Below are 23,193 nucleotides of genomic sequence, written 5' to 3' on the forward strand. Positions count from 1 at the left end.
TGCCTATCACCGGGACACGAGGAGGAGGCTGGAACACGACCTAATTCAAGCCAAAACATGCAAATACATGCAGTGCGCCGATTATACAAGCGGGGAGCGTGTGTGTGTCAATGCATATATCTTAAACGTTTGGCCAATGTTCGCTAATTTCCACCCTCTTGTGACAGCCTTTCCATCTGTTGCATGTAAGCACATATAACACCCATCAAATAATGCATAACAGATTGAAGATTACAAGTATTATTCATGCACATTAATAATAGAGAGACACACTGCAGGGACACAGGAAATGCATGTATATACTGTATGTATTTATTATTTACACAGATATGATTGTCTTCAGACATCAAGGCTTCTCAATATAGAAAGTGGTCATAAATACATTCAACTGACCTCTGTTTGACTTCAGTTGTTACATACACAATGCAATTTCCAACAATAGTCTTCTGTTTCCCGATGAGTCGAGTGGAGTCACACTAAATAAAAGTTTACTTTCACAATTGGGCTTTTCCGCAACACCAGTCTTTTTACTGTGTTAGGTTTTCTGTGATTGCAACAAATTAATTTCAGGTTTTAAATAAAAAGCTCTGACCATAAAGATGCCCTGTGGACGAAAGCCATGTTTACTGTACATTCAGTGTTTCTCGCTAAAACACCTTTAAAAACAAAGGTTTACAAAGGAAGAGCAAAAGGACATTCAAATCTGTACACACACACAAATATTAATTTACACATCATTGTGAAAGGTAAGTCAAAGAAAGGACACCTTTTAAAAGACAAAAAACAACTTAAAATAAACGTGATAGTGTGAAAATTCCATAAAAAGAGGACATCACATAAAAGCAAGTCTATTAAAATACTAATTATACTGTCAGGAGTTTTGCTGCTGTTCTTCATTAACGGCTAACTGTTTCTAGTCTGCAGCAGTTTGACTGAGGGCCCGTCCACACGGAGACTCGTTTGACTGTAACCGCACAAGTTTAGTATCGTTTTGGCCGACCAGCTACACGCAGCCGGCGTTATAGGACACAGGATCTTTTTAAACCGGGTCCCAAAGTGAGAAAATTCGAAAACGCCCCCCATGACGTTGTCCTCTGGATGGCGAAACTGCATACTTGCAAAAAACTTGCCAAGGCTTGTATTATGCACAGTATCTCCCTGTCTCTTCTTCTCCGTTGGTGTATTTCTGTGGCAGTTACAGCGCCACATCCAGGCCTGGCATGTGTATTACAGCGTTTTTAGCCGGTTTCCCTGGTTTCGTGTGGACGCACCCTCTTGAGCCGAGGCCTTGTGGAAGGAAAGGTAGATTTTGCCCGTGTGGACTCACCCTGAGGAGCCTTCACATAGGGATACCTTTAACCCTGATTCTAGTCTTTACAATCAACCTGAACAGAGTTTGGTTCTTTTGGCACATTTGGTTCTTTTTAAGGGTACAGCTACAAAGAACCCGCTGAAAGAGGCACGGATGCCGTGTTGTTCTCAGCTGCACCGGCTCCCTCATCATCCCGTTCATTATTTATTCAGATGTATTTGATGGAATTAATAATGCAGCAAGATAAATTCATAAGCATTAGGTTGTCTGCGTAGCTGTCTGAGTCTATTCTTTTTTTCTTTCCCTACCTCTCTCTCTCTCTCTCTCTCTCTCTCTCTCTCTCTCTCTCTCTCTCTCTCCTTTCTCTCCCCTCTTACTGTGATGAAGAGGACTCCCACTGAGCTTTTAAATGCACGCTTATGTAAACCTCTTCTTCTGCTTTGACTCCCCCACACACCCCCGTCCGACTGCATGCTCTCTCTCTCTCTCTCTCTCCCTCTCTTCATGTTTCATCTCGAGTCTGTTTCTGCGTTTTAATGTTTGTCTTTGTTTGACTTTTTCCTCCTCCTTTCCATTTCCACACATCTCATATGTGCATTTTATCTACTGTACATACGATCCAACCAGCATTACGTTTGCACTGACATCAACTGTAATCATTGATTTGTTTAAAGGTATAAATATATTTTTCTTATTTGTTATTTTGACTCTTTGATGTTCAAAAAACGCATTATTTTTCTCATATTGTCTGTCCCCCTGAAAAAGCCCAGTCTGCTCTGATTGGTCAGCGTTTCCAGGTCTTCTGCGCCGTCATTGCAGCCGGGGAATGACTGTACCAGCACTGTAACGGCACTTATTTTAATATTTATAGTATAGTTGTGACATCACAACCGTACCGGAAGTCCTGACGGCTTGTTGAAAGACACAGTTTCTGAATATAGGCTCAGAGCTTTTTTTGATACTTTCACAGTATTTATCTAGCATCTCAACCTGCTTTATTATAAAAACGCATTCTACACAAGTTGAAGCTAAGTCGCATACCCGTCGCACCTCACTGTGTCTTGGTACCAGCTGCAGGGCCTTCAGCTGGGAGCCATGCTTCCTCCCTTTTATCACCGGAACATCTCAGGACGGTGGGGCAACAGTCAATGACGTCTTTGTGCGTGCTGCTCCCTTCAGCTGAAATTAGACTTCAGGTGGTTCCACTACGTGACTTCTCAGTACTGTAGCCCTTATCTCTTTTCCTTAGCCAAAGCCAAAAGTTTCCCTTTTCTGCCTCTTCAGAGAGGTTTCTTGATTTTTTGTTGATGTGAAAGCGATGTCCCTCAGGAAGCACCTGGTTCGAGGTTGAGGCTCACAAAGCCGTGGCAGCCAACTTCTACTGACTGTAACAGCACTGCAGCAGCACTTTTTAAATAAATATAGTATAGTTGTGACATCACAACCATACAGGAAGTCCTGACAGCTCGTTTAAAGGCACAGTGTCTAAATATGGGCCGTGTGCATCAAAAAAGACATGACGATATTGGACCTGTTTAAGATTTAGGACTATTTTATTCTGTGTAGTTTCAATTTGATCACTCAGACTGAATTTTAGTGACAAGTTCAAATAAAAAAAAGGTGTCTCCAACTCTCTCTCCTGTTCTCTGTCTGCAGTATTGCCAGTGGTTTTGGCGGGGCGTTGTTTGTCTACCTGAACCGACTGATCGTCCAGTTCATCAGGAAACAGAAGGCCATCAACAGATTCCTCATGAAAAAGTAAGTCAGACGTGTACATGGACCCAAGTGCTGCACTTACAGCTACAACCCTGAATCTCACGGTCTCATTCTCTTTGGGGGCACCTGTGGTGATAGATTGGATTTGCACGCTGCGTATTGTTGTGTATTGTATAAACCTATGCTTAACCACAATGTCTGTTGCACTCTGTCACATTTAGTTAATTGTTTGATTTATTTTACGTTAGCTTTATTTTGATTTGTTTATGTTTTTATGCTTAATGTCACTCGGACCCTTTCCCACCTTTGTATTGAAACTGTTGCAAAATAATTTCCCTCGGGATAAATGAAGCTTCTTGAATCTTGAATCTTTAATCTTCACTTTCACTTGTTCCTTAAAAGTTTCGTCTTCCTGTCACTCCATTAGTTTTACTTGTGTGCTATCGTATCTTTTCAGATTAAGATATTCCATGAAAAACTATGAGACCCTTATGGAGTTTCTCTATATTTAAAACACTTTCTGTCTGCCCGCTCCTTTTCTCTCTCTCTCTCTCTCTCTCTCTCTCTCTCTCTCTCTCTCTCTCTGTCTCTCTCTCTCTCTCTCTGTCTCTCTCTCTCTCTCTCTCTCTCTCTCTCTCTCTCTCTCTCTCTCTCTGTCTCTCTCTCTCTCTCTCAGACGTCTGCTGTACCCAGCGCTGGTCACTTTACTCGTTTCCACGCTAACATTTCCCCCCGGCTTCGGACAGTTTATGGCTGGAAAGGTGGGTTTCTGCACACACACACTCTCATGTACTATTGTTTCTTTTTCTTAACTGTGCTGTGTTCAGAAATGTGGAAGGAAGGCCTGTGGCGGTATAATCCTGTACACCTAATATATCTGTCATGAATTCAGTCTGCACCAAAACACGGCGTCTCTAAAGGCCTTTACACACCGGGGGGCGTGACGCATAAACAACCAAAATGTCGGTCAAGGAGTAAAGTTTGCCATCATGAACAGGGCTCTGGAAGTAGAATAGGCGGTCCACAGCCTGCAGGGTCGGTAATTGTAAAGTTCTTTGGATTGGCACTATTTAAATGCAGTCCGTTTACCTTGATTAGCTACGAAGCATCAGTGTTGTTGTTTAATAACCCTCATGCTTTTATTTCATGGTGCAGAAGGAAATTATGTCCCTTATCTCGAACCACCTCATCACCATTATGTTATGAATAATCTGATACCAACAAAAAAAATGCTAAATTTAAACTTTTTTATTTCAAAAGTGCCTATTTGAGCTATTTTCAAAGTTAGTTATTTTCAAAATATGAATATAAACATTAAGAAACATTTGTAATTCAAAAGATATTAATATAAAGAACAATAAAAAAACAGAACAATAAAAACTTGTGTGAGGTCTGATGGGGCCTCGTTAGGGAGATCAGGACTCTTACTGTCATTGCAAACTTTGCACATTGTCACTGCTGCAGTTTAAAGTTCGTCAGCCCTCGGGGGGCCCCCTACTTGCCCTTGGCCCCAAGCAGTTTCCCTCCTTGCCTGCTGGCAAGCGGCACATCTGACTGTACCTTGTGTCGCCAAATCTCAACACTTTGTCGCGGCCCCTCGGTGTCTGATACTGATGAGGCATTAGGCGCTCACATGCTCTAATGTGAACCACACCACATATAAACTGGGATTACAACACACACACACACAAGGAGAGTGACTATATTCTCTGCCCAGGACGCCATTACTCCACTACGTCTTTACATGAATGCTCCGACAGTTGAGTACACCTCGTGCAACACATGGAATGAACTCATCCAACCTTTAGATTCCCTATACAGTGTTTTTGTTGTGGTCCTTCTGCAGCTTTACAGAGCAGCTGTGTAATTAAAGCATTTTAGATCATTAAATTGTTTCCTAACAGCCTGATTACAATTCGTGTCTGTGTGTGTGTGTGTGTGTGTGTGTGTTTTAATACTCGCAGCACAGGTTAAAATGTGTGTTTATGTGCATCATCTGTGTGCACGGGAGACTTGGATGAGCACACTGTCCTTTAGCTCCTGGGATGACTCATAAGTGTGTTTGTGTGTGTGTGTGTTCTCTCCAATTTCACCCCCTTCATCTGTCTAATCATCAAAATTAGAGAAGGAATATATTGTGCATCCTCAGGCACACACACACACACACACACACACCGTGTCTCAGTGTTGGTTTCCTAATGAGCGGGTGAGTCAGTCTTCTGAAGCTCTAAATCTGCCTACACTGACCCTCTCCTCTTAAAGCCCTTCTCCCTGAGGAGCCACTCTCAACACCCTTAAATCCCTCTGTCTTGCTCTCACACTCCTCAGTCATCATTTCTCTGGCAGCGGGCGACATTATCACCGCCGGTGTCTCCAGCCATCCCGGCTCTTTTAAAACAGCGACGGATAGATTTGTCGTCTTACTCTCACCGCCTGCTATCTTAAATCTCCACTGATGTCTTTTTAAGACACTTTCAGCGCATCATCCGTCTCCCCCCCAGTCTCTCACGCTAAACACTCTGCTTTTAAAGTCTTTTTTATTTACAAGTGGAAATATTTACATCTCCAGTCGAACGCACAGAACATTTTCGATGTGATTTAAGATCAGAAAGGCCCGACTGTTATGGATAAAAAATGAATTATTATCAACCACAAGGAGGAAAAAGGATCTACTGACATTTTGGAGCAACCCCGCTCAACATTGACACATAAATTTGAAGTTATGGCGAGCCATGAGGCAGCTCTACCGTCTGTCATGTTACGCTGTTTTACAATAGATGTGGGTCCATTTTCAACAACAGAGATTCAGGTGTTTTCAAACAAGATGCCACAGAGAGTAAATCTACCTGAAATTATAGGTGAAGGGAGCGAAAATACACTTTTTAAAAGTTTCCACCCTCCCCCGTTGGAAATTACGCCCCCAGGCCAAAACGATGGTGACATACTGTAACTTTATTCCGCCTCATGTTCACATTTGGCATTCACATCTCATCTCATCTCATCTGGTCTTCAACCTCTTATCCGGGGTCGGGTCTCGGGGGCAGCAGCTTTAGCAGGGGACCCCAAACTTCCCTTTCCCGGGCCACATTAACCAGCTCTAACTGGGGGATCCTGAGGCGTTCCCAGGCCAGTGTGGAGATCTAATCTCTCCACCTGGTCCTGGGTCTTCCCCGAGGCCTCCTCCCAGCTGGACGTGCCTGGAACACCTCCCTAGGGAGGCGCCCAGGGTTCATCCTTACCAGAGGATCCTGAACCACCTCAACTGGCTCCTTTCAACGCAAAGGAGCAGCGGCTCTACTCCGAGTTCCTCACGGATGCTGAAATCATTTTTATTTTGTTTGCATGTATATTAATTCTGTATAAACCTGCTATTTGTGCAGAGTTGCAGATAAAGAAAGGGCTACACCTTTATAGTATTTGCAGAATTAGTGTCAATTCTGTGCAGCCCTTGAATAAAATGACCTTATGCATTTCTGTAAATCCAAAATAACAGAATAAAAACGGGGGAAAAGATACAACAGAGCCAGCTCATGTTTTTGCATACTGTATATTAATGATGTCACTTCCTGTGGCCTTCTTAGCTGACCCAGAAAGAGTCTTTGGTGACGCTACTGGACAACAGGACGTGGGCCAAACAGGGCATCGCTGAGGAGTTCGACTACATCGGACACTCTCAAGCCTGGAAACACCCGCAGGTCAACGTCTTCGTCACCCTGGTCCTCTTCATCGTCATGAAGGTAGGGGTGAAAACTTACTCTATATACTGTATCTATCTGTTACTTCCCTTCCTTTTATTTCCTTAATTCACCCTTCTTTCACTTCCTTTGTGATCAGAAGAACTGGACAGCACCTGAGTTAAATAGACGAGTGTCACAGCAAAGGGTCTGAATACTTATGGACAGTTTTTGTTCTTTAACGAGTTTGCAAAATCTACAATTCTGTGTTTTTCTGTCATAAACGGGGTGCTGTGTGTACATTAATGAGGAAAACATTGACTTGATTTTAGCAAATGACTGCAAATCAACAAAGAGGGAACATTTACGGGGGTTTGAATACTTTCTGTACCCTCTGTACCTGTCTGTCTGTTGCCACTAAATGATGTTTACAACCTTTTACGTACACCCTTTTAAGAGACGAGCAGCTGTAGATGAGCTTTAAGCTCCCTGGTGGTCTAGTGGTTAGGATTCGGTGCTCTCACCGCCGCGGCTCGGTTCGATTCCCGGTCAGGGAACTATTTTGGGGGCGGCAGTAGCTCGGTCCATAGGTGCTTGGCTCGGAACTGGAGGGTCGCCTGTTCGAGTGTGAATGGATGAATGAATGGAGTGTGTACTGGTGGCTGGAGAGGTGCCAGTTCATCTCCTGGGCACTGCCGAGGTGCTGTTCAGCAAAGCACCGAACCCCCAACTGCTCGGCCGGTCACTGGCAGCCCCCTCGCTCTAACATCTCTCCATTAATTGCATGTATATAGGTCCTGCTTGTGCATGTGTGTGTATTTCGGGCCTGTGTGTGTGTAACATGAATAATAACAGAGTGAAAAAATCGAATCATAATTCCTCTTTCTTTCTTTGATGCAATCGAGGTGAGCTGAGGAGACAGCGGAGAATACAGTAGGACAAAGTGCAACACTCGGGAATAAGCACTGGATGTGTTTTTCCATCATGACATCATCTGTTTGAGAGGCCATACAGTCGACTTAACTTGCCTGTCGAGGAAAAAAAGCAATCACTGTGATATAAAGTATGGGAACCAAGCGGCTGCACTTTTGTCCTCAGGGGGAAAAACAAGCTGAACACTTTCTCTATATGTTCTTCATAAAGTCCCAGCGCCCATCTCTCTGTTCGTCGTTCAATCTCCGAAACAAGAAGAGGCCAAACAGAAGTTTGAGAGCTCGGATGAACTCTGTGCTCAGCTTGTCTGAGTGCTGCCATTGAGGTCGCTGCCGCTGGAGCAGAGTGCAGCTTGTGTTGGGATTAGATTGGCTTTTTTATGTAACCTTTTATTTATGTGATGCTCAGCTCCGCTCAGCTGAAATGAAATGTCCTCTCTGAATACAAAAAGCAAGAGGTCGTAGAGAGTGGCATCAACTTCTTATAACAAGGAAAGCACAGAGAGAGAGCGCTGTATAAGTGCGAGTGGGTGCCCAATAGTATATTATGGAGCTCGGTTGTGTGTGTGCGTTTGTGTGTGTGTGTGTGTGTGTGCATGCTTTATATTCACACGCTCATATGACCTCATCTAAAGCTACTTTTACAAGCTACTTTTTAGCTTTTACTATGATCTCGTAACTGTAACTTGTGGCAATAAAGGCCACTGCCCAGATAAGGTTACACATTATCCCTCTGAAGTTGCTATGCATTGATTTCCGGGTCAAAGCCTCGTATTTCTGCAGTGCTGCAGTGCTGCATTGTTGCGTTCCTCATTGTTTGAACAGATCTGAGTCATTTTAAAGGTTTATCACTGAAGAAAGAAGTGATCGTAACTGTTCACAGGTTGTTTGTTTTGTTCTAGGTTAGCGTTTGGACCTGGAAATCGTATTTTTAAAGGGTGTTACGTCACGACTGAACTGCCCCATAGCTCTATTCTAGAGGTTTGCAGAAAAAATTTGACAAACCTCATGAAAAGCGGTGCATGTGTTACTTTTCACCGTGCGTTACTGTCTGGTTGTGTCGGTTTTATGCCTCCGCGCTGGCTGATCGTCGTGGCCGGAGGCAGCATTGTTCAGGTTCAAGCTTTGGATCTTTGAGTCCAGGTGGAAATTTCTTCAGTTAGACCCACGTGGATCAAACTGGATTAGTCAAAGGAAATAAAGAGTACCACATAATAGTCAAGGTGGATAGATGAAGTAGATTAAAGGTCCCTTATTGTAAATACTGAGAACTCCATTTCTTTTGTGATTATAAAGCAGGTAAGGGTGCTGCATACGTAGGTACTGTTAACGTATCATGACGCTCAATCCACAGAGAAATTCACACGGCAAATATTCAGAAAGTGTGCCTTTTTTTAAATGAGCTATCATTACTTCTTGTACCGTTGTGATGTCACAACTATACTATATTATATATAGGTAGAAACTGTGCTACATAGATAGTTACGGTCATCCCCCGGCTGCAGTGAGGGTGCAGAAACGCTGAGAATGCAGATGCAGAAGACCCTGAAATACTGACCAATCAGAGCACACTGGTCTTTTTCAGGAGGGGCTCTTAAAGAGACAGGCGCTAAAATGCAGCGTTTCAGACAGACCGTATGAGGAAAATGTGTTTTATTGAACATTAAAGCACGTAAACGTGTTCAAGTAGAACCCCAGAATATGAGCATGAACTTGAAAATGAGCGGAATGTGGGTCCCTTTATGTAGTTAACTGCAAAAATAACAGATACGGAGCTGAACTGTAGCTGAGTATCCAGCACTCACCACGAGCTCCGGTGTCAACGTTATGTAAGCACAGAAGTGATGGTGTGACAGTCTGCACTGCACTAATGGCAGGAACTGACTCACTGTCTCTTTGTCATTGTTTCTGAACAAAAGACAGCGTCTCTCTCTCTCTCTCCCTCTCTCTCTCAACCTTTTTGTCCGTCACGTATCTCAAAAAGCGACTGTCAAAAACCATTATTCATTACTTTATGAAGCCGTTCTCACTCAAGCAACTCTTCTTGTTGAAAACTAGCTATCTGTTCTCTCCTTCCTCTGTGTGTAAGTGTGTGTGTGTGTGTGTGTGTGTGTGTGTGTCCCAGTCCCATCCTCCTTCTGTCCTTTAGCGAAAAAGGTCTGATGACTTTTAGCATCATTCCCCTCAGTGTGACGTCTAACCTCTGTGTGCATCTTCTGTGCGTGTACCCGATAACCAAAGACTCATACAGCTTTTTTCTTTTCCTTATGTGACACAGAGGTGAGATGTACACGCAGGACAAAAACACACACATCCACAGTTTTGGAGCTTTAATCACCCACCTGCACACATGTCATCAAGCTGCTCTCAACATCTATCTGTGGGCACGCACTGACTCACGTCCTCTCTCACTCTCTCACACACACACACACACACACACACACACACACACACACACACACACACACACACACACACACACACACTGCATTCAAAGTGAGGCTGTAATGGCTCCGTCTAATTACAGCCTTGGTTTTTCCTGGATTCATCCTGGTGATTTTCAAAAGGGGGAGATTGCTCTCTCCTTCTCCTTCTTGGTAATGAATGGTTCCTTTATTCCACATGGCAGCCATCTTGTCTTCTTGCTCCTTTTCATGCCAAGACTTCAAGAAAGGCTCAAGTTCCAGCTGCTGAACTTTTTTGAAAGTGAAGGTGCCGCAGGAAGCATCTCGTGTCAGGAAGTCCACGTTGGCGGGTCAGCGTAAAGACGTTGCTATAAATACCTTAATTATATGTTTTCATGCAAAACGGGGAGCGGAGATCTGAGTCTGAAATGTTGCTTTTTGTAAAGTTCACTGCACCTCTTGTGAGGAAGGCGTGTGAGCTGAGGTACTGCTGAGTAATGTTTCTGTGTTTGTAGCTTTTAAGCACTCTGGAAAACACACACACACACACCTGCAAACTACTTTTGGCATGCTTTGTAGTCTATTTTTGTGTCGTGCAATTATGCGACTCAACAGTGAGGAATGGGTTCATTAATACAGGTGTGTTTCTGTGTGTGTCCTCTGTCGGGGAACAGAGACGCTGGCAGACTGTAATTGGAGTGGGAATAGCAGGGAGGGCCCCAGAGTGTCCCCTGAGGGCCCCCGGCGATATACTGTCCTCTGAATGTGACACACACGCGAGCTCCCAGATGACTGAAAAAATTAAATTGAGTATAAAATGTCATCAATGCTGCGTCATAACCGATACCCTCGACCTGAGTATCCTTCACTTCTCCCTTCTGCCTCGCTCCTGTTTTTGTTTTCTCTCTTGCACCTCTTTTAAAATCTCTCGGTCACCTTGAGTTGGGCACACACGGCACGATTTGAGCCCGTTTCTGACCCGATTCAAGCCTCTGTGAGCGTCGTTTGCCGTGCATAGTACGGGGGTGAGTGAGGAGCAATTGTGGCCTGCAGGGGCTGGCGGGCAGATTTATTACCTATTGCACACGTACAGTTTGAGTTATAATATTATAAACAGCAATAAAGGGGCAAGAAGTGCAGTAATAGGTGTTAAGCTTTGCTGCACAGGCTCTGAGCGATGAGTTTGAGAAGTTAAATGATCATATGTTTGTATAGAAGTCACTATTAAATTACTTTTTTGTGCCAACTGAATGTTTGCTAAGACCCGTTGGGCATATAGCTGCATTAAGAGCCCAGATAATTGCCTTTTCCGAAACCCAAAATACGACAAGGATGGGTGTTATGACCCAGCTCATGAGGGGGAAAAGGAAAGCAGCATAAAAGCTAGTTGTTTTTGGTAAAGAGTTCTTCAATGCATAAACACACTAAACAAGACAAACAGTGTGTGAGTGCTGTTTAAAACAAAGAAACACAGCAGAGAAAAGGAAATAAAACCTCACTAACTTAATAAATCAGAAACCAAAAGGCATAAAACAGCAGCCCTGCACCGAGTGTACCAGGGTAATAACTAGAAAAAGGAACAGTATTTGTAACTATATCTGGCCCCAGGTCCCCAGGTGGTTTCACAAGTACCTCTAAGTCAAAGCACAGTTGTTCGTATAACGGTAGTATGGTGGTTAGCACTGTCGTCTCACAGCGAGAGGGTTCCTGGTTCGAGTGTGGAGTTTTTATGTTCTCCCTCTGAGAGTCATGATGAGAAAATGCTGAATTAAACAGAACATGCTCACGCGTACTTCAGTCAAATCTGATGAAATTCAACCTAAGGATTTCCCATAGGTAATCAGTGTGCTATTGATCAATTATATGATAAATTCGCAATTAATCTAACAGGCACCGTATCTATTGGTTATCTGTTTGCTTTAATGAAAGGCCGACGTTAACCTGAACTAAACCGGCAGCTCTCCTCGGGTGTTACAGCCGGAGCGACGCTGTGGTTAAGTAGTACAGCAGCTCCTGTCTTTACATATTAAAACTCTCCGATCTAGTGAACAGCTCTGCGAAAGTGTCATTTTATTTTTTTAATCACGCACAGGTCGACTTCATCGAGTTGAAAAGGGCAATTTAAGACAAGTTTGCACCTGTGATATTTGACTTAATAAGGCGTTTAAAGGATGGATGCAGCGTCTTTATTAATAAATATATTTGCACCTTGATGGATTCTCAATTTGGATTTGGATTTGATTTTCAATCATATATATGTACACACACACACACACACACACACACACACACACACACACACACACACACACACACACACACACACACACACACACACACACACACACACACACACACATACACACATACACTTAGCTCCACTTTGAACTTCATGCCAAGAATTTTAACATTAACTGCAGATTTTTGTTGTTGTTGTGTTTTCCGAAAAGTGCAACAAACTCAACTTGTAAGTGGGCCCCTGGTCACAGACACGTAAGAGCAACCCACCTCTCACACACACACACACACACACACACACACACACACACACACACACACACACACACACACACACTAAGCTCCACTTTGAACTTCATGCCCAGAATTTTAATATAATCTGCAGATTTTTGTTGTTGTTGTGTTTTCAAAAAGTGCAACAAACTCAACTTGTGACACATTAACCTTTTTTATTTGTGTGTGTTTGTGTTTTCTCTCCGTCCTCTCGGGGTCCGTTTGTACATATCGCCAGTTTGTGCGCTGCTCTCCTCAGCAAGTTCATGTCACACACACACACACACACACACACACACAAACGTACAGTATATACTGTGTGTATATATAAATATATATACACCTGCTCATTGCACTCTCATTAGGTTCATCATCTGACATATAGCAAATTACTTAATTACCATAGAAAATTATGTCACATGGAAATATGTAAACATTTACAGTGTTAAACACATTTTATTCACTGTAGGTGAATTTTGAGCCAAACAGAACTTAAGACACATTTAAATTATAAAAAAGACTGAATTTAATGCATTTCTTCTTCAGAAATCCTTTAGCCCTGAAGCAGCTCTATAACTTATAAGTCTCATTAAATCCACCGTCAAGATTCATGTGGTTCATTAAGTCATTTTTTAATTGGATGTTAATGTGGAAGGATTTTACTTTTTTGTTATTTTTAAGCACTTTTGGTTTTAAACAAAAAAAACCCAATCAGGTCTTGTCTCGCCCGCTGTGTCTTGCCTGAAGGCTTCTGCTCCCTCTGACGCTTTATCAAAAGAAAAACCCTTCAGTTTGAGGTCGGAGATCCTCATAAATTTTGATGGTCATGCACTACCTCAGTGAGATGTAAGCTTAGATTACATTCGATTAGATTAGATGAAACATTAATGATTCCTCCGGAGGGGGAAAAGTGAGTCATTGGTGCTTCAAAGAACCGAACAAAGCAAAAGCTCCTGTAGCAGGACATAAATGCTAATAGGGCAAATAAAGAGTACATAGAGAAATGTGTGGAAATGCTAAACGTCTCGTCTAACTCTTAATCATGCTGTATTACTGTGTCAACGGAAAGTTCTCAAGGAATCAGATACGAAAGCTATCCACCTGATGTTACCCTCATAAAGTGAGTCAATGTGCAGTGGACGCCGGCTCTGAATCCTTGTAAATTCAGGGTTACAGCCCTGGAGTTTGAGATGGATGCACTTCCCTGACAGTTATGATGGTCAGGCTGTTGGTTTTTTTTTCTCCAAGCTCATGCCTCGTACGTGCAGACGTTGTTGGTTGTATAATGTTATTTATTAACCGTATTATCACAGTGCCCGAAGGAGCAGAATCAAGACACGATGACTCACTGTCCATGCGCTGCAGTCTAACTTATACAATATACATTACACTGCAGTATAAAAGAGAATAAACACTCATTTATTGTCATGCCGTGGACTTTTACTTGTGACGAAGTATTCCCACGGTGTGTTATTACTCTGGTGTACTCTGAGCATAGCACAACACACGCTCAAATTTCCAGCCGGAGGTGTTTGTGTGTCTTTAGCGGCTATTAGTCCATCTCCTTGGCAACCCCCCGAGCCACCTGGAGGAGGAGGACCCATGGGCAACTGTATCTTTGCAGACACTAGTGATCATATAAGTGCGGTTGCCATGGTTAAAGCTCCTGTCCTGTGGGGACGGAGAAGAAACTACAGCCAGCATCCTGTCACACTCACCTGTGTGCGTGTGTGCGTGCATGCGCTTCAGTGTTGTCATGCTATTATGCAAACACGCAGCTGGTTCAGATTACTCTGTCCTCTACGTTCAGTGGCCCTGCTGTACAAAGAGGACGGGGTTTATGTTGGCTAAGAACTCTGGTTCTCTGATCATACCCATGAGAAGCAGTTTTGTGAAGATCTCCATCTACACTAATATCCCTTATCTAAATAACAAAATAGGACTGTGAATCGTACTGTGTTGTGAGGGAGCTGCAGGGAGACAGGTGTGTGTAGGTGCTCTAACCTCACAGGGCGCTTGTCATAGCAGTGTTGCCCACTGATTTTTACTTGCTTATTTACACAGTCAACAGCTGCAGCAGTGGCCAAAAATCATAACTCAATCAAATCTGAACACGATGCACATAGTTTCAGATTGAATGTGAGCAAACATCTGCTCAGAACTACAGCAGTGCTAACTTTGTCAACTCTGGGTGTTTTCACGCCTGTAGTTTCTCTGCTCCAACTCAGTTGATGAGTTTGTAAACTTGAAGTTGAGTTGAGGTGAAGTTTCTCCTCATTTTCTCTGTGAGATTAATCAGATTTGAACAATTTGAGAAATTCCAAGTGAACCAAGATGCATCACTACAAAGCACATGAGACTGTGAGACCGTTGACTCCCCTTGTTGGTCAGATGTTTCTGGGGCAGAGAGCAAGAAAGTAAATACAGGAAGGAAGTCCTGTGTTCTGGCCTAGTGCATGTTTCAGCCGTCACTTGCATCTCCATCCAACCTTCTCATATCATTTAAATAATTGTCCAGACGTCGATGAAACTAGCTGCTCGCTGAGAAGTCAGTCGGCTCTGCCTGTTCGTCTCTAACTTCAACAGCAGTTAGATTGACCATGGAGATGCGACTGAGTCCATGTTCGTTTTAATCATATGCAGTTAACCTCCTTCTTTTTACACTTCTTGTTGGATAAAACCATGGACACTTTATTCTCATCTTAGGGTTCGTCCACACGATCGAAAACAACCTTATTTTCTGCATCGTTCTTAAATGTCCATGCGGCCTCGGCTCAAGAAATATCTGCGTCCACAGAAAAACAGTGAAACCGATTTAAAATGCTGTGATACAAATGTCAGGCCTGGGTGTGGCGCTGTCACTGCCACAGAAATACACCAACAACAGAGAAGAAGAGACGGGGTGACACCGTGTAAAATACAAACACTGGAGAGTTTTGCGCCTAAACTTGCGATTTCCTAAATCCTCATCCATCCTGTAGAGAACTCTAGCGACTGTTTCTGTTGTTATTGGAGATTTTTGCCGTGTTTTGAACACCACAAAGGAGTAGTAGTTAGTAGAAGTTAGTGTCGTCAATTAGCAGTGGGTGCTGTTGTGAGCCTCTCCCCGTCCCAAAGCACTCACAGGCGGGCACGTTCTAACTAGATATGACTTTTCAGACCTTCTCAGCAACTTTATTTATAAAACACGACTAGCAACCAACTTAGCTCCTTATCCAGAGGAAGAGGGAGAAATATCTGGTTGGCCTAAATCCTTCACATGCATGTCGCTCAGAGTCCGGTTCAGTAACCAGTCTATGGGTCCGTCTCTCTCCTCTCACGCAGCAGCACTGTTGTTGTTACTGTATGTTATGGGGGGGGGGGGGGTTTAAATCTTCCCACTCTGGGACCTGGTCTCAAAAGATACCATTTCCAGGCTCCGATAACACTGGCTGCATGTTAATGGTCGGCCAAAACGATACTAAAGTTGTGCGGTTACAGGAAAACACGTCTCTGTGTGGACGGGCCCTTAGTCAGGAGCAAGAACGAGCATTTTAGTCAGAAAACTGCTTTCAAACGAGAGTTCATTCGACAATTTGAGGCTAAAAGAACTCATCTCATCGTCTCATCTCATCTTCATCCTCTTATCCGGGGTCGGGTCGCAGGGGCAGCAGCTTTAGCAGTGGACCCCAAACTTCCCTTTCCCGGGCCACATTAACCAGCTCTAACTGGGGGATCCTGAGGCGTTCCCAGGCCAGTGTGGAGATCTAATCTCTCCACCTAGTCCTGGGTCTTCCCCGAGGCCTCCTCCCAGCTGGACGTGCCTGGAACACCTCCCTAGGGAGGCGCCCAGGGTTCATCCTTACCAGATGATCCTGAACCACCTCAACTGGCTCCTTTCAACGCAAAGGAGCAGCGGCTCTACTCCGAGTTCCTCACGGATGCTGAACTTCTCCCCCTCTCTCTAAGGGAGACTCCAGACCCCCTCCTGAGGAAACACATTTCGGCCTCTTGTACCCGCGACCTCGTTCTTTTGGTCCTGACCCAGCTTTCATGACCACAGGTGAGGGCAGGAACGAAGATTGACCGGTAGATCGAGAGCTTTGCCTTCCGGCTCAGCTCTGCTACTGAAAATAAGCCACAAAATGAGCTTTTTTTTTTAGTTTGACTGGGCTGATATTATTCATTTAAGCAATACATTCAGGCATGAAACGTCCTGGTTTGCATATTTAACACTATTCAGTCATAACTCCTGGAGAGTGACGAGCAAACGTGAAGGCTTTTCTGTCATGAGTGAGACCAAAAGGAGTTTATGCCTTTTTAAAATTGCATGCATAACTATACAAACATGAGCAGTTTATTGTGAAACTTCCCTTAAAGTAATTTATCATGTTGACACTTTCTTTGTTTGAAACTTTACTGTGTTTTGTAAGGGGAATTTTATAATTCAGGAATTGTCACACAGTGTTTCAGTAACCCTATAAAAGAGATTTCTGTGCACATTGTTATGATCTACTGCACCGTAGAGGCTTGAGTGAGCACTTCACATGACAGCTGGTTTCAGTAACTGTGGGCTTTCATGACTGGCTGTAAATTTAAAACTGGATTAAATTGCATTGTTCTCCACTCGGTGTGTGTTTTCAAAAGTGTGTGATGATCCGTCCCACAGCTACACACAGGGACACACACGCACGCACACACACACACAGCCCTCAGAGTTCACGTTTTCCGTAATAAAGTTAAGCCTATGTTATGAGTTCCCAGATCCTTTAAACCGTTCTAGCTCGTATTAAGGTTTTACCGGCTGGGTGAAAGAGAAAGAATACGAGACGGAAGAGCGAGACAATCCAAAAGGAGTCTGAAGAATTATTCCCATGACCGTCTCATTTTTATGGATTCAACTGGTTGTGTGTCGTTACTATCTGGCGCCTGGCCGCCGTTCAGCTCTGATTCTCGTCACTGAGTCAGTGCCATGATGTGTGCGTGGGAGTGTGTGAACACCTACGCACGTATGTGCATGTGTGTGTGTCTGTGCGGTGTGAGGTGTGAAAACGGCAGCAGTGCACGGTTACAGAAGGAGATCCATTACTTCACCATGGCAGCCGGCCTTAATTACAGCTAACTATAGACGGAGCGGAGGGAGCGGAAAAGAGAGAGGGAGAGAGAGAACAAGAGGCGTGGAGAGAGACGGAGCAATGAGTGTAATTAAAAAGTCTATTTGAAACCAGGAGATTATTACAGCGATGAGGTTTGTGTAATGGATGTACAATACTCACGTTAATACTTATACATGCACACTGAATGTCACAAATAAAGTTTGGAGGGCAGGGCGGAAATGACAAAAAAGATGTGACTTTGAGGTGTTAAATTAATGAAAAGGCCTTTTTTTAGTGTGTTTAGTGATTTTCAGAGAATGTGTGTTCGTGTGCGCGTGCGTGCGTGCGTGCGTGCGTGCGTGCGTGCGTGCATGCGTGCGTGCGTGCGTGCGTGCGTGTGTGTGTGTGTGTGTGTGTGTGTGTTTTTCAGGCTATTGTGTGTTAAAAGAATATTTCAACGTTTTTAGTGTTGCGTTAATTTTTTTGCAGAATGATCAAAAGAGATTATCGATGCCACTCTCATGTCATATGAAGCTACAGTTAGAAGCTGGTTAGCTAAAAGAATTGAAGCGAGGGTGATGGCTGGCCTGCTGGTTGCACCACAGGGACAAGAAGGACATGAGTTGGTTGATTTTTCTTACCTTTGGAGATTCCAGGGCTCGCTGTTGTCCTACAGCCTTTGTGCTAAGCTAACCTCTTGTCCGTAGACTTTATATTTCCAGAGGAACCATGATAGTGGTATCAATCCTTTCATCTTAACTCATAAGTATATTTGAAGAGAGAGAGGAGACGACATGCAGCAAAAGGCTACAGGAAATGATCAAACACACCCTCATTGGCATTCACGGGAGGTCTTTGTGGCCCAATTGTTGAGAAACGCACGTTAAAGTGCCCCCTGGGAGTCAAAACACTTGCTAAAGTGCCCTCATGGGGGCCATACGCATGCTAAAGTGCCCTCTAGGAGCCAAAACCTGTGCTAACGTGCCCTCATGGGGGCCAAACGTATGCTAAAGTGCCCTCTAGGAGCCAAAACCTGTGCTAACGTGCCCTCATGGGGGCCAAACGCATGCTAAAGTGCCCTCTCGGAGCCAAAACGTGTGCTAACGTGCCATTATGGGGGCCAAACGCATGCTAAAGTGCCCTCTAGGAGCCAAAACGTGTGCTAAAGTGCCCTCATGGGGGCCAAACGCATGCTAAAGTGCCCTCTAGGAGCCAAAACGTGTGCTAACGTGCCCTCATGGGGGCCAAACGCATGCTAAAGTGCCCTCTAGGAGCCAAAACGTGTGCTAACGTGCCATTATGGGGGCCAAACGCATGCTAAAGTGCCCTCTAGGAGCCAAAACGTGTGCTAATGTGCCCTCTTCAGTGGCCCTTTTTTTCCTTTCGCCCCTGCCCTTCAAAAAGTCTGTTCACCAATACATCGAACCTCCAGGTGTGGCCCAGTGTGTACATTAAGGCTACATCCACATGACCACATTTTCATTTGAAAACGCATCTCTTTATCTACGTTGTATTTTAGTCTGGACGGGCAGAAACGCAGATTAGCAGCTGAAATACTTCTGCATTTGTTTTTTGTTTGATTATTTTCTGTGTGAACGTCTGAAGTTTGAGGTTTTCTCTCAAGTTAATGATGAGACACCGACCGTGTACTAAAAATTGTCTTCCTCAGTATCTTCCACCTTCAATGTCAAGGGTATAAGGATTGATCATATATTTACTGTAGGACTGATCAATATCACACCGGCTGTGCAGAGTTTTAACTGCATTTTAATGAGACGTCTAAGTCCACACCAGGATGTGTGAATGTTACTTTGATCATTTTTAGCTTTAATAACCCTTCAAATGCCCTTCAAGACTCGTATATTTGGAACTCTCTGCTTAAACACACACACACACACACACACACACACACACACACACTTAAACACACACACACACACACACACACACACACACACACACCTGGCGATAATGCTCACACATTGTCAGTGGTGACATTTCCCTTTTTTGTTTGTCTTTCCTAATTAGCGGTGTCTTCCGCTCGCCTGGCACAGTGTCGGCCAATCGTCTGAGGCCGCTCATTACCCAGGGTTCACTTTGGGGTCTTTGTCAAGTGAGGAGCGAAAGTGACAGCTCAATCTGAAGCTCGCTGCTGGTAGAGGACTCGAATCGGCCATCATCATCAGGGGCACACGGGACTGTTCTCACAAGCTAATTGAAATGCCACCCTGTTCTTTCTTTTTATGTATTCTCTTTCTTTATCTCCCTCTTTTTATTCTCTCCTAGTTCTGGATGTCTGCCCTCGCCACCACCATCCCAGTGCCCTGCGGAGCCTTCATGCCAGTATTTGTTATTGGTAAGAAGCGAGCGGCTCTGTGCATGTGTGTGTTTCCTTGAGAGGGTCCTTCTTGCTCAGCAATGACGTCTCCATACAAAAACACTGCATTCTCTTTTGTCCAGCATTACGTGTGTCCTGGATGTATCATACATGTGTTTCTAATCACAGCCCGTAAAGGAAGAAGGTCAGGATGCATGAGTCAGACATTCACCCAGGAGACCGCTGCAGTGTCTTGTGGGAAATCAAAAGTCAACATTACTTATTTTAAGTTTCACAGCGAGAGGGTTCCTGGTTCGAATCCCAGCTAGGGCCCTTCTGTGTGGAGTTTGCATGTTGTCCCCGTGTCTGCGTGGGTTTTCTCCGGGTTCTCCGGTTTCCTCCCACAGTCCAAAGACGTGCAGGTGTTCGGTTCATTGATGACTCTAAATCACCCGTAGGTGTGAATGGTTGTCTGTCTCTGTTCGTCTCTATGTGTCCTGTGATAAACTGGTGTCCTGTCCAGGGTGGACCCCCATCCTCACGCCCGATGTCAGCTGGGATCGGCTCCAGCCCCCCCGCGACCCTGACAGGGACAAGAGGCTGAAGATGAACGAATGAATGAATGATTGAATATAAAGCCAAACCAAACCTCGGTCCAATTTGAAATCAGAAAAAACACACAAGACTTAGTTTTCCGTGATATATTTTTCTGTTTTTATTTCATAAACAGAGAAGTTCTATGCAGTGCAAAATGATAAAAAATAATCCTTTGACTTTAGAGGAGGGATTTTTACTTTGGAGGAATCAAACATATCGAACCAAGCCTAAAGTTGAACTCAAAGACTTTATTACATCAACACTCAACGGGTCACTTTCACTTTATCTGAGTGGAAACCTTCACCTTAGAAGTGTTGATTATTGTTCCCAGCATTAGGTCTGGTATTGATCGTTGTCTCTGTTTTTCTTCTGTGTGTGTGTGTGTTTGTGTGTATCAGGGGCAGCCTTCGGTCGTCTGGTTGGAGAAAGCATGGCAGCCTGGTTCCCAGATGGCATTAACACAGACGGCACCATCTACCCCATAGTGCCAGGAGGCTACGCTGTCGTGGGTAAGTTAAAGTCACAATAACTGGCGCCCGTCACTCTCTAAATTCTCACTTTCCTGACGAGTCTCCCGAGAACTTTCTTATGTTGTTCTTTCACTTTTTTTCTTAAACGCTATTTTTGATTTTTTTGCTACCACTTATACGAACCATTGTGTCGGACTCAGTCCATTAATGTAGTAGCTACTTATTCTCCCTCTCAACTCCAACCCGGCTGCTTTTTAAGCGATGCACTCTTCCACTTCTCATTAGCTCTCTGTGAGGCCTCGGTGCTTCTGCTCGAGTCAAATATTTTACCTCTCCTTCCCCCGCTCATAGAAAATGAATCAAGATAAAGATTTCCTTCGGCCCAGTGCGTCAATTTACAGCTCAGAGTCAAGGCTCTAAACGAAGCCTGATCAAAGGAGACATGAGATACGATCGCGCTCAAACAGTCGAGACAGAAGTGAATTACATTTGCAAGATCGCCGGACGAGACTCCTCAAAATAAAATTAAAGAAACTGGCTGCAAAACAGCTCCGACAGCAGCTGACAAAACTTTCACAGACCAAAGTGCAACTTGCTGCGTAATTAAAAACTTCTGCTAAAAAACTAAATAAATAGAAGTTGTTGTTGATTTTATCCCATGAAATAAAAAGTTAAATTCAGTATTTCTTCCTTATCCATAACACCATAGTGATGTGTTTAGAGCTACAACAGTTAGTCAAATAATCGATTAGGTAGTAATGGCCAAAGATTTTGATAATTTATTTAACGGTTTAAATCATTTTCATGCAAAAAAGGCAGAAAATGCTGTTTTCAGCCTCTCAAATATGGAGATTTCCCTTTTTTTTGTTGTTGTACAGTCAAATCTTTTTATCACAGCAGCCAGAGAGTTTAACATGAACCAATCAATGGTGCCGAAGTGGAGGAAGCAACAGGACGACCTCCCCTGACGGTTTTGTTGACATTCCCTTTAGCGCAGCTCCATCTAATGGATGCAGAACGTAACCCCAGCCTCGACTGTAGCGTCTGTTCTATGCGCCGTATAATGTGGTGCATTAAGTTTCAAAATAAGACATTCATTGAAGGTGCGCCTTATAGTGCGGAAAATACGGTAAGTAAGACAAAAAGGTAAATACGAGGTATAAAAGATAAGTCCGCAGACCAGTAACTGCTCATCGTAGCGTTTAATATATCACGCCATGTAATGTTTCAGGCCCCTTCATCAGACATGACCAGGGCTGGGGCCCGAAACGTCACACACCGTGACATATTAAACGCTAGTAGGAGCAGTTACGGCTGTGCGGGCTTATACTTTATACCTTGCTATTGATGTTCTTCACATTCAAAATATGTATCTTTTGAAGTAGATCGGATAAAAATCTGGTTTTATTTCACAATCTTATAATAAGATAATAAAGAGAATAAAAACTTTATCTTGATATTTTTATTATATTTTTTCTTCGTAAGTGCGTCACCTCCATCCCCGATGAAGTCCTGTTGTGTCTAATGAGATGCAGGGTGTTCTGATCCCTCCACTGTGCTACTTGTTGACAGCCGAGCCGATTTTTACGCCGCTGTTTCAGGTGCGTGGCGGCTGTTTTTCTTGGCCGCTGATGTCAACGATGACTGAGCCCTTTACGAGCCTGACACTCCGATGAGCCTCTCTCATCTCACGGCGGAGCTCGCTTTAAGGGACTAAGTGTTAGGATGGGCAGAGGGAGCATTTCTGCGAGGAGGATAGAAGAGACACGCGCAGGCTTCATTGAGTTACAAGAAAGAACAATAAAAACCCGCCTTTGTCCACTCACCCACCATCTGTTTCTCTCTGCTTTCCTTTCTCTTTTAATGCTTTTTATTCTCTATTTGTTTTTCTTCATCTAATTTACCCCGTTTTCCGTCGAGCAGTGAAGGCTCACTTCGCTCTGTGTCTGCTTTGATGCAGCTTATATATTGCTTTTTTTCCCACAACACTTTCTTGTGAGGGAGATATTGAGGTTCCCTTTTGTATTAAACCACCTGAATAAGTGGATTTGTCCTATGGGGTGTATAAGAGAAGATTGTGTAGAGAGGAACGTGGATTTGGTTTGTCGGGCTGAGAGTAGATAAAGGAGAGGCGGCTGGGTCGGGTCCACGAAACTGATAACAGGATGATGACTTTGAATCTTT

General features: G+C 43.8%; 1 protein-coding gene across 4 annotated transcripts in view; it reads left to right on the forward strand.

Moving 5' to 3' along the window:
• The window catches only part of LOC310947256 (chloride channel protein 2-like), a 177,887-nt gene that overhangs the window by 107,448 nt on the left and 47,246 nt on the right, over positions 1–23,193 (forward strand). For all 4 annotated transcript variants that reach the window (XM_083914027.1, XM_083914029.1, XM_083914028.1 and 1 more), the window contains 5 exons: positions 2,969–3,070; positions 3,705–3,789; positions 6,610–6,765; positions 19,912–19,981; positions 20,938–21,048. In XM_083914027.1, coding sequence (XP_083770153.1) covers positions 2,969–3,070; positions 3,705–3,789; positions 6,610–6,765; positions 19,912–19,981; positions 20,938–21,048 — 524 coding nt within the window. The remainder of the gene's footprint in view (positions 1–2,968; positions 3,071–3,704; positions 3,790–6,609; positions 6,766–19,911; positions 19,982–20,937; positions 21,049–23,193) is intronic.

The sequence above is a fragment of the Echiichthys vipera genome, assembly GCF_963691815.1.
Source record: "Echiichthys vipera genome assembly, chromosome: 5".
NCBI lineage: Eukaryota > Metazoa > Chordata > Actinopteri > Perciformes > Trachinidae > Echiichthys > Echiichthys vipera.